This window comes from Pseudoliparis swirei, chromosome 7, assembly GCF_029220125.1.
Source record: "Pseudoliparis swirei isolate HS2019 ecotype Mariana Trench chromosome 7, NWPU_hadal_v1, whole genome shotgun sequence".
Lineage (NCBI taxonomy): Eukaryota > Metazoa > Chordata > Actinopteri > Perciformes > Liparidae > Pseudoliparis > Pseudoliparis swirei.
In genome coordinates this window covers 7,460,415-7,477,095 of record NC_079394.1, presented here as the reverse complement: position 1 = coordinate 7,477,095, position 16,681 = coordinate 7,460,415, and the positions used below count along the sequence as shown (strand labels likewise).

Here is a 16,681-nt window from a genome sequence, read left to right as displayed (position 1 = left end):
GACTACACTTCCGAATGACTCCGTGAACCCATGCAGCTTGGAAGAACCAGGCTTTCTCTGGAGGAGAGGCAGCGCCGTCACGGAGGGTTGCTGTTTCTACTGCGGCCAGCCGGGTCATCAACTCGCTTCATGCCCGGGAAAAGATCGTGCTCACCAGTCAAAAGGAGGGCGCTGGTGAGCAAGTTTCCGCAGACTTCCTCCTCGACCTGTTACTCAGGTAGACATTTGTATTAACAATCAGACCATTGACCAGGGTGTGTTAATAGACTCAGGGGCTGACGAAAGCCTTATAGACTGGGGCCTAGTCAAACAGCTAAAAATAAAACTGTCCCGCTATCTCATCCTGTTAGTGCCAGTGCCTTAGACGGCCGCTTGTTGTTCACAGTTACCCATTGCACTGAGCCCATACAGATTACTATAAATAAGGACCATACCGAGAGCATGCAATTTCATATTTTTGAGTCGACTCAGCACCCGATTATTTTGGGGTTTCCTTGGTTGAAGATCCACAATCCTCACATAGACTGGCCTTCAGGGAAAGTTAAGGAATGGGGAGAGGATTGTAAGGGCAGGTGTAAACCGCAACCTGTTAATGCACCAACAGACTCTAGTAGGATCATTATAGATCACCCTGACTATCCTGATCTACACAAGGTACCTTCCTGTTACCATGATTTAAAAGAAGCGTTTAACAAGTCTAAAGCCTTGTCGCTACCTCCTCACCGAGATTTTGACTGTCCCATTGATCTCTTACCGGAGCCCCATTCCCAAGGGGAGACTTTACTCGATTTCGAGACCTGAGAGAACAGCAATGGATGAATACATCTCCTCTTCACTCAAATCAGGGATTATCCGTCCTTCATCGCTCCAGCCGGAGCGGGATTCTTTGTGGGAAAGAAAGACGGGTCTCTGAGACCTTGCATAGACTACAGTCCACTAAATGACATTACGGTGAAGAACCGCTATCCTCTGCCACTCATGTCATCTGCTTTTGAACTGCTTCAACTGGCCAAGATATTCACCAACTTGGATTTAAGAAATGCATATCACTTGGTTAGAATAAGACAAGCGGATGAGTGGAAGACTGGATTCAACACTCAGAATGGTCACTATGCGTACTTGGTAATGCCTTTTGACTGTGCAATGCACCGCTGTTTTTCAAGCTTTTGTGAATGAGGTTTTATGGAATTCTTGAATATTTCAGTGTTTGTGTATCTGGATGACATACTGATTTTCTCCCCAGACGCTAAATCTCATGTTAACCATGTCCGCCAAGTTTTGCAGAAACTACTGGATAATCAGCTATATGTCAAGGCAGAGAAGTGCGAGTTCCACACAGAAGAGGTGTCTTTCTTAGGATACATAGTCTCACCTAATCATATCCAAATGGATCCTGCGAAAGTCAGTGCAGTATCCCAGTGGCCCACACCAGACTCCAGGAAAAAGGTTCAGCAGTTCCTAGGATTTGCTAACTTCTATAGGAAGTTTATTAGGAATTTCAGTTCTGTTGCTGCTCCTCTGCATGTTCTGACTTCTCCTAAGGTTCCTTCAAGTGGACCCCAGGCGGATCTTGCTTTCAAACTTCTCAGAGATAGATTCACATCAGCTCCCATACTCACCATTCCAGATCCCCAGCGCCAGTTTATGGTCGAGGTGGATGCTTCCAATGAGGGAATTGGAGGAGTACTGTCTCAACGTTCTGCAGAAGACAACAAGATGCATCCATGTGCTTACCTGTCGCGGAAGTTGACAACGGCAGAGCGGAATTATGACGTGGGAAACAAGGAATTGTTAGCTGTAAAAGCTGCCCTCGAGGAATGGAGACACTGGCTGAGGGTGCAGAGCAACCGTTTTAGTCTGGACAGATCACAAGAATCTAGAATATATAAGAAAGGCTAAGCGTCTCAACTCCCGTCAGGCCAGGTGGACACTTTTCTTTAGTAGATTCAACTTCACACTCTCTTTTCGTCCCGGTCTCAGAATCAAAACCCGATGCTTTGTCTCGCCTTTACGATCCCGAACCACTTGCGGTAGAGCCCAAGACCATCCTTCCACTTAACCGGGTGATCGGAGCCTTTTCCTGGCAAGTGGAGTCAGACGTTAAAGAGGCAAATGTCATGAATCCAGCGCCTAGCGAGTGTCCCAACAATCTGCTGTTTGTTCCTGAGGCTCTTCACCCAAGGTCATCCACTGGGCTCACTCATCTGTGCTTTCGTGCCATCCGGGAGTAGCAAGAACAATGTTCAGGATTCAACAACGTTTCTGGTGGCCATCCATGAAGAAAAATGTGGCCGAGTATGTAGCGGCTTGTCCGTGTGTGCGTGTAATAAGACCTCATCTCAAGTTAAGATGGGCTTGCTCCAGCCGCTGCCGATTCCCCATCGTCCTTGGTCACACATTTCGATGGATTTTGTGACAGGATTTCCCTCATCCAGAGGCAAGACTACGGTTCTAACAGTGGTTGATCGATTTTCAAAATGGCTCACTTCATCCCATTGACCAAGCTTCCTCTGCCAAAGTCACCGCAGAGGTCATGATGAATCACGATTCAGGATCCATGGATTCCCTAATGACATTGTTTCGGGCAGGGTTCCACAATTCATTTCCGCCTTCTGGAAAGAGTTTTGTCGACTCATAGGTGCCACCGCCAGCCTGTCATCAGGATATCACCCTCTGTCAAATGGACAGTCGGAGCGCCTGAACCAAGAACTAGAGACTACGCCGTTGTCTCGCCTCCCGGAACCAGACCACCTGGAGTGACCACCTCACATGGGTCGAGGTTGCCCACAATACCCTTCCCACGGCGGCCACAGGTCTCTCTCCATTCCATTGTGTCAATGGTTTCCAGCCTCCACTTTTCCCTAACAACGAGGAAGAGGTGATGGTTCCATCGGCACATGCCATGATCAGACGTTGTCGCAGAGTTTGGGCTGGTGCTCGCCAGTCTCTTCTCCAAGTTCAGCTCGGATGAAGGCTGTTGCGGACGCTCATCGAGGGTCGCTCCTCCTACAGTCCAGGCCAAAAGGTTTGGCTCTCTACCAAAGACTTACCACTCCATGTCGCCTCAAAGAAACTGGCTCCGAGATTTGTGGGTCCGTTTCCAGTGTCCAGAGTCATCAACCCAAGGCCGGCACGCTTGCAACTCCCAGGACCTTGAGAGTGCACCCAACGTTTCACGTTAGTAGAATCAAGCCGGTGTGAGAGCACACTTGTTCCCGCCTCAAGCCCCTCCACCGCCCAGTTCTTTGAAGGGGTGACGTTTACAAGGTCCGTAAGCTACTGGAGGTCCGTAATAGGGGAGGGCAAGCAATTCCTGGTAGACTGGAAGGGTTACGGTCCTGAGGCTAGAAGCTGGATAGCTGCTTCATTTATCGTAGACAAGACTCTTATCCACGACTTTTACAATCAGCCTGGGCCATCAGGAGTTGGCCCTAGAGGGGGTACTGTTGTGCACCGACAGATATGCTAGAGAGGTTCAGGTCATTTATGTTCGCTTCCTCTCATTCCAGGCTTCCTGATTGTTTTCACCTGTCATCACACCTGTCACCTATGCTCATCAGTGTCAGCCCCGCCCCTGATTGGTCCCACCTGTGTCTTGTTACCATGTGCTTAAATTCCCTGTCTCCCAGTGTTCCTTGTCAGTCTGCCTGGTCTTTTGCCATGATCAGGTCGGGTTAGGTTGTGCTCTTGAAAAGTTTTTGATCCCTCACTACGTGAGCGCTTTCATTTTGTTCACTGCAGAACCGAAAAATAAAGTACTTACAAATACTTTATCTCTGTCTCCCGGGTCGTGCAATTGGGTCCTACTTCCTAAGTGTCTGAGATCGTAACAGCAGGTTCTTTTCTATTTTTTCCCCCTTCTCTTTTTGAGAATGAACATGCCGAGAACTTTTCTGGCCAGTCCACCTGTTATGGGGTAGAAGTTTATTCAGTTGGCGCACGTTGACTCCTGGGAGCCGCCTTGCACCGTTATCACATTTTAAACTGCATTTCTCTGAGCTGTCTGTCTGTGTCCTCGGTGCTTATCTGCATCAGTGCGCTGGTTGTTGTGTTCAGGGCCTGACAGACGGAGAGTTGTGAATGACCAAGTGTGGCATCATTTGCCCGGAGAAGAGCCAGGCCAACGCATCGCATTGTTATCTCGCCACTCTGTCCACAGCGTTGGCCACACCCCTGCTGTTCGGAGTTAGAGTCACTTTCATCTTCATGTGCAACAAATGTGCCGGAAATTTGTCACGATGTCGTTGGCGCGGCGATATTTCAGAGGGTTTCATCTTGCTCACTGACGGGACAGCTGGACCTCCCATGAAGCGCAAAGGGACGGCAGCAGACGCGCTGTCGAGCCGACACCGTGCCGTTTCTGATCCGCGTGTACAACAGTCCCAGACTTCAACCACATGCTGGGGCCTGCTCTGAATCGCTGTGCTGAAATTGCTTTTGAAGAGATTTTTTATTTTATCACGTTTCATCACATTCCCTTAACTTTATATATTAATCTGCTTTGGTTAAAGCTCAATTGCTTTTGGGTGTCCAAAGCCCCTTTTTTTTTTCTTCATAAAAGCTGGAGCAGAGTATCCAGGGATCACACTGGGCTGTCTGATGTGTGATGTTTAGTAAGGGGGGGGGGGGGGGCAAAGAGTGTGTGTTTAGAGTGCGACTCTTGCTCTGGGCAGCCCAGTGGCCACACTCCCTGAGATGGACAGCTGGTATTATAGGATAGCCGGATTACAAGGCCACAATGCCTCTCAAATACAGCATTAAGTGTAGTTATGACAGGAGGCTGTCTCTGGGAGTTATCTGGAAATAGCCGCTGGTTACATGATAATAGCTCTATCGAATAAAGCTTTTAGGAGGAGGCAGTGGTTGATGACAACTGCTCGGCTCTTATTATGGAACCATCTGCACTGTTCCATTACTAAGTGTCATAACATGGATGTGTGCAGATGTGATCTTAATGAAGCGGTCGGACAGTCTTAGCACGAGTTAAATGTTTAATGAACTGTCACTGAATCCTCTAACCCTGCCAGCGTTTAGGCCGTTTGTTGACATAAATCTTTAGCAAGTGTGTCGTCAGCCTTCAGATGCACCCGTTGCCCTGTTTAGATTTTTGCTTCAGTATGTATGTTGCAGAATTTGTCCATATATGCTTTATACAAATGTTCTCCTTCCGCTGACTGTGCTGATGTGCATTTTCTCTGTGTCTGTCCACTCAGGTATTTTGGAGACCAAACGCCTGGATATTATCAAATCAAGTGGTACCATAGACCAGGTGTTTGGCAACGTTATCTACTACGCGGCAGATTTACCCATATGGTGGCAAGTGCCTCAATACGTGCTGATAGGAATCAGCGAAGTGTTTGCCAGCATTGCAGGTACAGTTGTTTGATATCTCCTGTGTCTCATTTAGCACCGCCATCAGGTCGACGTGATGAGTACGGTGGAATGCAGTATCCTCCAGTGATCAGCCTTATGATTTCAGCTGGTCTTGAGCCCCGATGAATGGACTGTGGGCCCAGTCTAAGCAGAATGCAATGACGATGAAGAACGTAGAAACTCTTTTCAAAGTAGTTTGTTTGATTATTCATTGCCCGCCCAGGCTCCATGTGTTTGTGGATTGTAGTCCATATTATTTTGAACAAGCAGTCGATCGATAATTGATCCTGATGCAAGACATTGTTCAGCAATGGTACGTTTCATAAATACAGTGCGGATAATGTAACCTTTTAAAATTGAAAAGGGGATGAAAGCTATGACTGACCCGGCCAGGGACTCGCCACACAGCTTTTCCTCTGCTTCCACACATGAAGTAGAAAATCAGACGGATGAATTCACAGATATGCACCTTACACTGGACCGTGTGAATGAACATGTCGTTGACAGGTTTATGTTATGATGTAAACTGTGTTGCCACTGACGGCAACACAAATAATATCGTAACATATTCTTTTCACCTCCATATTCATATACTTGGCGTGTTGACATGTACTACTATGAGCTTGAATGTATACATACCTGCATATGAAATAGAAATCCCAATGTTAAACCTGACTAATTGTGCTGACATGCACTGGATTGCAAGTTCAACAGTTAATTATCGAATGAGTATGCGTCCCCAGCTGTCACACTGCTCATAGGTAAATATTACACATGGATACATAGAACATGATGGTTTGTATTTTCGGGTTGCTGAAAGTTATATGTCCATGTCGACCTCTACTTTCAGAGGCATTCTACTGTGGACTCTAATGACTGCAGGGCCAGAGGAGAAGGCAGTATCATGTCCTTGAGCAAGACACTGAACCCCAGTTGCTCCCCGGGCTCTTTACTGCAGCCCACTGCTCCTTAAGTACGAAGGATGGGTCAAATGTAGAGGAGAACATCCACAATAAAGGGATCAATAAAGGATACATTATTATTATTATTATTACAAAATCTGCAGGTTGACACATCTCTCACTGTGGAGCACAAACTATATTTGATTAATCTCTATTGGCGTATTATGTTGGAAGCCAACGTTCCAAAGGCAGATATCTTAAAAACCTTGGCACAATAAGCCAGAACCATCTGCGTGACAAGATGCCACATGGAGTGACTGCTGTGGCTTGTGTGATTCACTTGTTCTGAAAGACTTGAATTCCTTTGTGAATAGTTTTTGTTTTTGTTTTTATCTTCTAGCAACAGAAGCTAAGATCATTTCTTCGAAAATATGACAATTCCAGATTGGTTTACATAATTTCTCTCTCTGGGAAGTTTGTTTGGAATAACAGATGTATTACTGTTGCTGCTGTAACTATTTATCCAGTTAATATCGTGCAAAGAAACATGCTCATCGATATGAGGTCCCCCATAACCCTTCACTGGAAATCGAGTAGTGTTTGCATTCCCTGGAAAAATAGATTCCCTGTTCTTCTCCAAAAAATAATTAAAAAGTAAAGCATTGAATCAGGTCAGAATATTTACTGGAACTGTCATCTGCAGACTTCTTTTTTTTTATTTCAAGGTATCAGCTGAAAATTGCTCCTTTTTTCGTCTTAATGGGAAATGCCGTTTCATTAAAAGCTACTCTGAGTAAAGCCATATTGCTCCAGTCATAAAATGTGACAAAGTGAGAAATAAAAGAAATAAATCTACACTTTTATTTATCCCTGTGGGGTAATTCTTCTCTGCATTTGACCCGTCGTTAGTTATTAAGGAGCAGTGGGCTGCAGGGAAGAGCCCGGGGAGCAAGTGTCTTGCTCAAGGACGAGGAGAGCGCGGATCGAGCCGGGTACCTTGTGGTTACGGGACGACCGCTCACCCCACTGAGCTACAGCCGACCACAAATTGCTCTAATTTTATTTCAAATAGAGGCTGCAGAATCGTAGACTAGAAGAATAGAAGCAACCTTATTCTCCATTTAATAAAAGAGGGGACTTTGGGTCTGTGAGAAATGCAGTGAGTGTGACACAGAAATGTGCCTTGTGTAGCGTTTATCTGTTGTATGTCTATAGTTCCTGTTCTTCTCTCCCTTTGTCTTTTCCTCTCCAGTAATGATCGTGATCGCTTCAGGCCTCAGTTATCTTAGTGATTCCAATTTGTTACGGCCTGGAGCCATGATTGAGTCATTCTCCTATTACTCCGGGTCATGCTGTTGTAGGTTCTTCTATATAGCACTTGCTTTATTTTGACACCAAGAGTGAAGTTTGAACCATTAATATTTAAGATTGTTTTCCCCCTTTATCACAGTGGATGGATCATCAAGCCGATTCAGGCAATGCAGGCTGTTTTGTTCGAATGAACATTTACATTTACTCCATACGGCTCCTTTAAAACACGAGAATTTCCACAAAACTATCAGGTTCTCCCTGAAAGTAAAATCCAGACATAACAAAGCTATAGGGATCTTTGAAATAGACGTACTCTCTCTCTCTCTCTCCCTCCATACCATCCCTCCCCTTAGGGCTTACCGAAAATTGTCTGACAGAATTGTGAGATATGTCTGGTTAAGAGAAGTATTTCCCCTCAGTATTCTTCTGTTTGAATAAATCTGTTTGAACCCCCCGGTGCCGTCAAACTTCCTCGCTGCAATCCCCATTCTTGAAGGACGATTGGTAATTCTTTGCTTGTACACAATACGAATAAAGGCAATACGACGATGCAACAACTTTGGCGAAACAATTCCCTTTAGTGTTTTAATTATGTTTTGCACTTCTGAAAATGTTAACGGCTAATTTTATTTTTGAAGAAAGGGAAATTCTCCCTCCAACGATGACCTGGGGGTTTCCAATATTTATGCGTTTTAAATTCCAATTTCTTCAAAATAGTTCTAATAATAATAACTCTGTCCTTTAGTTAAGAAAGGTCAAGCTCACTTTATTGTTTCTTGAATTATCGTTGTCACAAACAGACACAAACGTGATTGTACATCATGTTACAAACAATATTGTTCTGTACCTCCTTTAGTGTGCGACGCTGTATGTGGACCAACCTTTACTGTCCCCTGTGATAAAGGTCATTGGAAAGGTCATTCATGCTTTCCACTGAGTAATAACGATATGTTTGCCGTGCGTTAATCTCGTTCCTTTTCTTCTGCAGGTTTTTTTTTGGTGCGACTAGCACAGGTATCTGTACAGAAACCGCTCGTCACATTAATTTGTGCAATGTCCCCTTCCAAGGAAGGTCTTGAAAGGCAAATGTATTTAACCACAGCTCCCTAATCTCTTCTGACAGATGTAGCTAAAGGCTCTCATTTGAAAAATCACATGTTTGAGGTGCCATGACATTCTCACTGTTCGCTTGCAGGCAGACGGATCACTTGGCAAAAAGACGCATTGGATGTTTTTTTGCGTCTTTCTTTCTCTTTGGTTTCTTGCCCATTTTCACAGACTTTTTTTTTCATGACGGTAAATACTGAGTGATTGGTTTTTCCAGGAACAAAATAATTGTTTGAGACCAGTAGTAAGCAGAGAACATAAACAATGGCCCCACAAACCAGTGACACCATTGAAAAGGAGCTGCCAAGGAAGCCTTTTGGTCTCTTATACAATATACTCAAAGGAAAACAGTCAGTGTCAACAAATATCATCTTACATTGATGCATAGAGACAGATAATATACCTCAGTGCATCGTCTTTTTTTGCTCCACTTTCACAGACATAGACACAACGGACCTCAGGAGCATATACATATCGTCTGTATCATATGTTGCTTCAGGTCATAGCATAGAAACTGTTCTCACTGTTATATACACAACTTTTAACAAACATCTATGTCTTGTTACTCTCTTTTTTGCAGGTCTGGAGTTTGCATATTCTGCAGCCCCCAAGTCCATGCAGAGCGCCATCATGGGGCTCTTCTTTTTCTTCTCTGGGATTGGCTCCTTCGTGGGCTCCGGTTTGTTGGCTATTGTCTCCCTCAAGGAGATTGGCTGGATGTCATCCCACAAAGACTTTGGTAAGAGAATATTGTAGCTTATTGCAAACCGCACACAAAAAGCAAACGGATTAACACATATTTGTATATTAATTAACACGATATTAAATGAATGTATGTGAAAAGGGGCAGTCTTGGGGCTGGACCCACACAGAATTAGCACTTGACTGCTGTTCCTGAACATTTGGAGGAGCTTAAAGGTGTTTTGTTCTTGGTTCAGTTTCACTGCTCTCATAGCGTCATTACAGTGGTCAGAAACACAGGTCATAGTGAACGAAAATGTTACTTTGTACCTTCTTTAATTGATTAAAGAGGTAAGTGTGTATATGTATGTGTGTATATATAGAGCTTGATATACATTAGTCCTGACATGCATGCAGACTCATGGTAAACATGACTTTGTCTGGGATTACATGTAAAGAAAATATCTTCACGGTGATTGATCTTTTCTCACAGTTTGCTTACGGCTGCCTTTAATCCCCCTGAATTGAGCATTACCGTTGTCACGCCTGCTGTTAGATCCTCAGTACATGTGGAGTGCACTATTGACTTTGCTCATCGACTGTATGTATGGACTCGTTATAGAATAGTTGGTATCGATTTCAGAATGCAGATGGGGCGTTCATAGCTTGTACTGATTTAAATTCCACTTAAAGAGTTTGTAAATTGGATGCAGAGAGGGGGGGACAGCACCCTGCGCACTCCTCTGGTTTTAAGTGTTTCACATGATGAATAGGCACGTCACGCTAACGACAAAAGGTTTGTGTAAATCTGTCCAAGTGGTGGAATGAATAGTGCGGTGGTGGCAGCAGATGGATGGGCTCCCTAGCGAGAGGAGGCTCCCAACCCAGATGCACTTTTCTCTGAGCATGCGGTAAATAAGCCAACACTGTAAATTGTTTACCCGCAAACACCTAATAGCTCATTAATACAGTGCACCGACAGGTAGGGGGGGGGGGTATTTTTCATGATGTTAGCACTGTAAGATGCTTGATACGGTTCTTGAATCCATCTTTTGCCTTGCTTCACTAGAGCCAGATTGCCTGTAAGACTTGTTTTTGATTTCCAAAACAAGTCACTTAAAAGGTGAGCTGCAGAAATGGAACAAAACATCCTCCTGGCTATTAATAGAAAAAAACACACGGCACAAAGCGAAGGCACAAAATACAGTCGGGGATCATGCAGTTTGTTTTTCACACATTGTTGCACGTGAGCTTCTTCCACACCTCATGGCTCTCTAGGTGGAATGGATTCAACTCATTTCCATGGCTGCGGGCACAATGCTGTGCAGGAAATGTTTGGATGAGCTGTGCTAAGTTGTACTGAGCTGTATGGGCCTGAAGACGGATGAGCAGCATTAATCACAGGCTGGGGGTCTGATTGCGTCGCCCTGGATAAGTAAAGCTGTCCCTGCAGCGCTACATGGCGATGGCACCGCTCGTCTGGCACCACACTGGTGGCTGGTGGCTCGACTCTCCTGGAGCTGTTGACTTCTGAGTCAGTTTGGTTTTACCAGCTGGTTTGTTCGTTGGAAAGAACCAAGTCTCAAACTCTTGGTACATGTACATTTTTTGTTAATAGTGGGTTTGTTTCGGTTTTCATGTTTTTCAAATGTGACTTTTTGTGACGATATCAATGGTGACGTGAGAGATCTTAATGAGAAGGAGATTGTTCCGTGCAGATTCAGTGGCTTTTGCGCGTGCGCATGCACGTATTTGTGTATTACAAAATGATATATGATGTGATATAATACGTCTTTCACAAACCCATATAGCATGATCATTACCTCCTTTGTTTTTGAAGCTTTGAGTCTAATAAGAAAATGACTTTCCCATGTGGCACCGCGGAGGGAATGACCATGTGTGATGGAAAGTCCTTCGACCCCGTCTGCAACGCAGTGGTGAAAATGGTGAAGCAGTATGTCTGCTCTCAAACGCAACACACAGTAGCTCATGTGTTAAAATGATTGATTCTTCAAACCTCACGGCACATCATTTCCCCGCGATGGAGACATCTGCTTTAGTCGTCATCTATAAGACTCTTTTATTTGGTATTGTTGAAGGCAGAGCACTTAACAGCAGCTCATCTTTTCCTGCGTGGAGCCGTTTTAACCTTTTTATATCTAAAACAAAGTCAATCAAATATCAACCTTTCTTTTCTTTATCCTCGTCACATGAGGAGCTTTTTTGTTCCTCGAAAATGTCTATCGTTGCACTCAATTTGTTCTTTTATCATTCACTCAAAGTGAATGTTTTCAATGAGGCCCTATGGTCACGTGACACAAAACAGCCTTTTCCTTTGACCAGTGTTCAAGCGATGATCTTCTATCGGACGTCTGGGACGTCTTCAGACACTCGGAGCCAGCTGACATTCGCACATCCTGCTCATGAAGTGTTGGATCACATTCCGTGAAATGTCAATGTCCTAATGGAAGACTTTGTCAGAATGGCCAATGCACTCTTCCTCTGTCTGACAAGGCAAATAGAAATAAAAAGGATATTGAAGGCATTTACGCAATTCCAGCATCAATCACAAGTTTCAAGAGCAAGAGGGGAACTCCAGATAATAACTGTATTTATGGCTGAAACACGCATGCATTGATTCCCTCCCTGATTTAATTATGAGGCAGTGGATGGTATCGAATGCACAACATGTTGGTTCACTGCACTGACGGTCTGGATCAATTGATCCATTCTCTAACGTTGAATTGATATTGACCCGTTTCATCTGGACTTGCATGGGCTGCTTCAACCTCCGCGCAGGTAAATTGTCCAGCGAGTTTATATCGTTTAGATATTAGATGGCTGACACTTTCTGCTGGGGCGTTCAGTGTCATCATGACCGTGTCATTCACAGCAGCTTCACATGTGGAAGGCTGTAACAACCAAAATAATCCCCTCTGATTGGTTTCCACTATTTCCTCCCTTTTCAAGAATTTCCCTTTTTAAAATAACGGTCAGATATTTATGGACTTTATTAATAAGTTTTACAGCAAGTTCTTGTTTAGTCGTTTTCTGCAGTAATTTGCCCTATTTTTTTAACGTGGTTGGGCCTGGGGGGGCGGAGGCTGAAAAAAAGGAGGTAGGGCCTAATTTAATGTATAATAATAAAATGAGATCAAGAGCCCTTACACAGCTGTTTTTCTGGCTGTTCCCAGAACATGTGCCGTTGGTGTTTTTGCCCGTTCTGTTGCATTCCTGTGGTCCTAGTTCAGAGAAGTTTTTTAATCTGCAACAAAGGTTGAGATCCACTCACTGGTCAGAATAATCTCAACGCTGCAGAAACATTTTCAGCACTAAAAATGTGCTAAAATCTGAATTTGCTCCATCTCTTATTCTGGCATTCGGCTCCTGCTTCAGCGCGCTTTGAATATGTTGCTGTAAATACTCCACTTATTTTCATACGTACAAATTCTACATTAAAATGATCATATTTTACAAAACTCTCTGGATATGTGTCTGCTGTATTCCCTGCATGTTGTAAGCCGTAATGCTCTGTTAGTTAAGACCGCGGTGCAGACTCCGGGTTGATCTGTTAGGGGAAACTATCGATTTAAAACACAAGCGCCATCGCTGCTAATGCACTTCCTGTTTCCTCCCATGCTCTCAAACCCGTTGCACTGCATGAATTATTCAAACGCTGCGTTGGTTCCTGGTCTGTTGTTCACAATTTACAATTTTGACCAAATCTAAGACGATAACAAAATGGGTGAAAACTGACGGGGGTCAAAGTGTCCCGTTTTCAGCCAGCTGTTCCTAGTCAAAGATTTCAAGCTCCAGAGATGGCCCAGCGACGAAGAGGACGCTGTTACTTTAATACCGCTCGATTTCTAATTACCCACAAGACCATGCACACTACAGAGAGAGACTGGAGACATAATTACTTATATGCACGATACACTTGGTGACATTACAGAGTGAGCCGCTCTATTGATCACAGCACCAGGTTTCTGTGTTGGGATGCACAGCTGCTCGAAAGCAGTGCGGTTGTACGCGTCTTTGTCTCTGCCTCGTCTTCATCACAGCTGTTGATATTTATCAGTCTAATTTAATACAGTCCATAGATAATGTTTTGGCATATGAGCAGATGTGTGTGTATATTTACATAACCGTCTCTCTTAAATCACAATGTTGTACGATCTGGGAGTTGTTTTCGTCTTCCAACTTTTACCTTTGCTTTCAATTCGTCACAGTTAATTGTTTTATTCACCAGCCGGACGTTTTGTCGACTTGCTGGTCAAAATTCGGCAACACTTTAATATATTTTCGTTCTGGGATTTCTGGAAATAACTCTTTAATTTATAGTTATAGGGAAAAAAGACATGCTGTTCAATTAGCGAGTTAATTCTGATTAATTGCTACTTTAACCAAGACAGTGTTTTAGTCAGAGCACAGCAGTCGGCTACTCATGCAAAGATTTAAGTTATTTCTTTAAAATGATACCTGTTAAACGTCAGCATGGCTGTCGACTCATCTCCAGCAACGCCACCTCCATCACAAGCAGCATGTTCTCCATTTCATTAACTTTGCCCTTCTCGCTGGTATTTTGGTGTCCAGCGCATGCGACACAGGTGGGAGGAGAGGCCCCAACAGGTGGGTGGTTCGCTCCCATGAGGCAGTGGAATGCAAAGTGTTGGTATTTCGATGGGTCCTTGAAGGCAGCAGGACAGTGGAGCTGATGGAGCTGCAGCCTCGCTGTGCCGTGTCTCTACACACGTCATGCCGGACGTTTAAACCTCTGCATTCTGCTGATCATCACGGAGAAATGACATTACCAGCGCTTGTTTATTCTGGCCATAATAGCCTTCTATCAAACTTATCTAATCTTTCTTCAAAAGTCTGGGTTTCCTTTTTCACTATTGATATTCATTACTAAGCAAATGCTGCTGTCTTATAACCCGTTACAAGCGAAGCATACACTTGATATGTTTCTCCATCTTATATTACATTACATTACATTACATGTCATTATCCAAAGCGGAGTACAAACTAAGAACAAGAATACAGGAAGTAACATTTCCTCAACATAGTCGAACTACAAAAGTACCATAAGTAAGTGCTATCTAAGTGCCATATATGATGATGATATAAGCTTTTATAAATCCTAATTTATATTTCCATTGTTCTTATCTCACTGCTCCTGGCTTGGTCCTGTGTGTTCGCGCCGTGCCGCTGTGCGACATCCGGACAGCAACATGATTTCCTGGAGAGGCGTCTTTCCATTTGTCGAACCGTTGATGTCGTGATTGGAGCAGCTGCGTCCGAGCGATAAGACCAGCGATGTGACCGACAGTGTGTTTACAGTTCACCACACCCTCTGATCTATACGACTTCCGCCAGCCCTGCTGCAAATATACGTGAACCAAAATATCAGGTGTGCTCGGAGACGCCCCCCCACAGTCCGTGCCCCAGAGAACGCTTTGCACTTCTTTCTGCGAAGCTCGCTTTGGGGTTGGAAATGGATTCAGCTGCTCGAGGGTTTGTCGGGCGATGACTTCAATTGAACTGAATGTTTGAACCTTTCCACATTCTCCTGATAAAGTAAAGCCGTAAAAGTTTTTATGAACAGCAAACAGTTTGGATAGCATCCAGTGTCTGCTGTGCTACTGCATCACACTAGATATAGTCTTAACCCTCCTGTTACCTTAGGGTCAATTTGACCCCATTTAATGTTTAACCCTCCTGTTACCTTTATATTTACTAACATATTTTACCCTTGGGGTCAATTTGACCCCAGCAATTAAAACCTCCAGAAAATTATTAGAATTAATATTGTTTTCCAAGTTTAAGTGTGAGGTACTTTATGTTTGTTTGTTGACTACCTAAATAGCCCTTTAAATATATAAAAAAGTTGATATTTCTTATATGTTTGACACAGTGAAAAACAGCCTGGGGTCAAATTGACCCGAAAGAACACCGACATTAAACATTGAATGGGGTCAAATTGACCCGAAAGGTAACAGGAGGGTTAAATGATTTGGTAAAATACCTACAAATTAAGATAAAGATCCTTTATGTCCATAATTGCCATCTTGACGGGTGTAATTGGACTCAAACACACATTCCCCGCCATGTGAATAGGCAGAACTTGAACTGAGAGTTGCTTTCTTCACTCTCTTTAATCGGTGTGACGGCTCCACATGGAAAAGCTAACGGCCGCTTTCTGAGGGAAGACGGCAGCAGATTGCGCCGGGCCTTCACGTTTCCTCATTGAGCGGTAACGTGGTGGGTCAGCTGCCGGTATCTGTGTCCGCTGCTCAATGTGTGCCCGACGCGGCGCCCGCTCAAGGAATACATGCGCTGTGCAAGTTTGTCCAACCTTTAGCAGCCAGCTCCGCCCACAAGGTGAGCCGCCTCCTCTCGCGCTCTTGGCTACAAAGTCAATTGGTCGGCCCGACGTGGTCAAGAGGACAACACGCCGCTCTAATGCCAATCCAATTATCTCAGTACTTGAACAATGGAGCCATGTATTGTCTTGCCCTTCGTCTAAAAACGCGAGCAAGGCGAAACCGGGATTTGTTTAGAGCTCCACTTCAATCAACTCGACACACGCGCTCAGACGGTTGGAGTTCAACGGCTGTTGGTGGAAGTTTCCAAACCCAGTAGGAAAAATAATGGGTGACTTGAAACTAACTGTAGTTCTGTCAGTCAGTTGTGTGTGTGTGTGTGTGTGTGTGTGTGTGCCCCCCCGCCCCTTCCCTCCCCCTGTGCAGAAGTCATACAGCAGATCACAGGCGCTGTATCTGTTTTTTCCCCAGTCTTTATTACATCCCAATTCCCACGAGGAAACACACCGTCCTTTAATCAGAGCTACCAACTCTCACGGTTTCGCCGTGTGACACACGCTTTTGCATGTTTTCACACGCTCTCACGCCACACAACCAATTATCTCACGGCAAAAGAAATTTTGATTTTGGGCCGAGGCGCGTTGGTTTCTTTTCAAACTCCGCGACGATAGATGGCGCTAAGGAGCGCATCTATAAACCTATTCGCTGCATAGACATCCTATTTACCCCAAAGAGTCCCGGAGTTAACAACAGAAGAAGATTTTCAAACAGACACAACGAGCAGAGACTACGGTGTGTTAATGCAGGGCTCTCAAGTGTCACGCATTGAGCGTGACAGTGACGCATTTCGGTCTTACGTCACGCACTCCCGCCACACATCGTATTTCTCACGCTGAAAAAACTCTCGGCTATTTAATGTTTTAATGTGCCGCAGCACGCAAACATGAGCTGGCCGCTGCCCTCACCGTGGAGGAATCAAGCGCT

The 16,681-nt window shown here is 44.4% G+C and overlaps 1 protein-coding gene across 2 annotated transcripts in view; it reads left to right on the top strand.

The window, feature by feature from the left end:
• The window catches only part of slc15a4 (solute carrier family 15 member 4), a 32,510-nt gene that overhangs the window by 12,889 nt on the left and 2,940 nt on the right, over window positions 1-16,681 (top strand). Inside the window, exons 7-8 of one of the 2 annotated variants that reach the window (XM_056418836.1) lie at window positions 5,214-5,372; window positions 9,274-9,432. In XM_056418836.1, the coding sequence (XP_056274811.1) occupies window positions 5,214-5,372; window positions 9,274-9,432 (318 nt within the window). Of the gene's footprint in view, window positions 1-3,836; window positions 4,086-5,213; window positions 5,373-9,273; window positions 9,433-16,681 lie in introns of those variants that run through there. The other variant, XR_008832269.1, reaches the window with a different exon arrangement.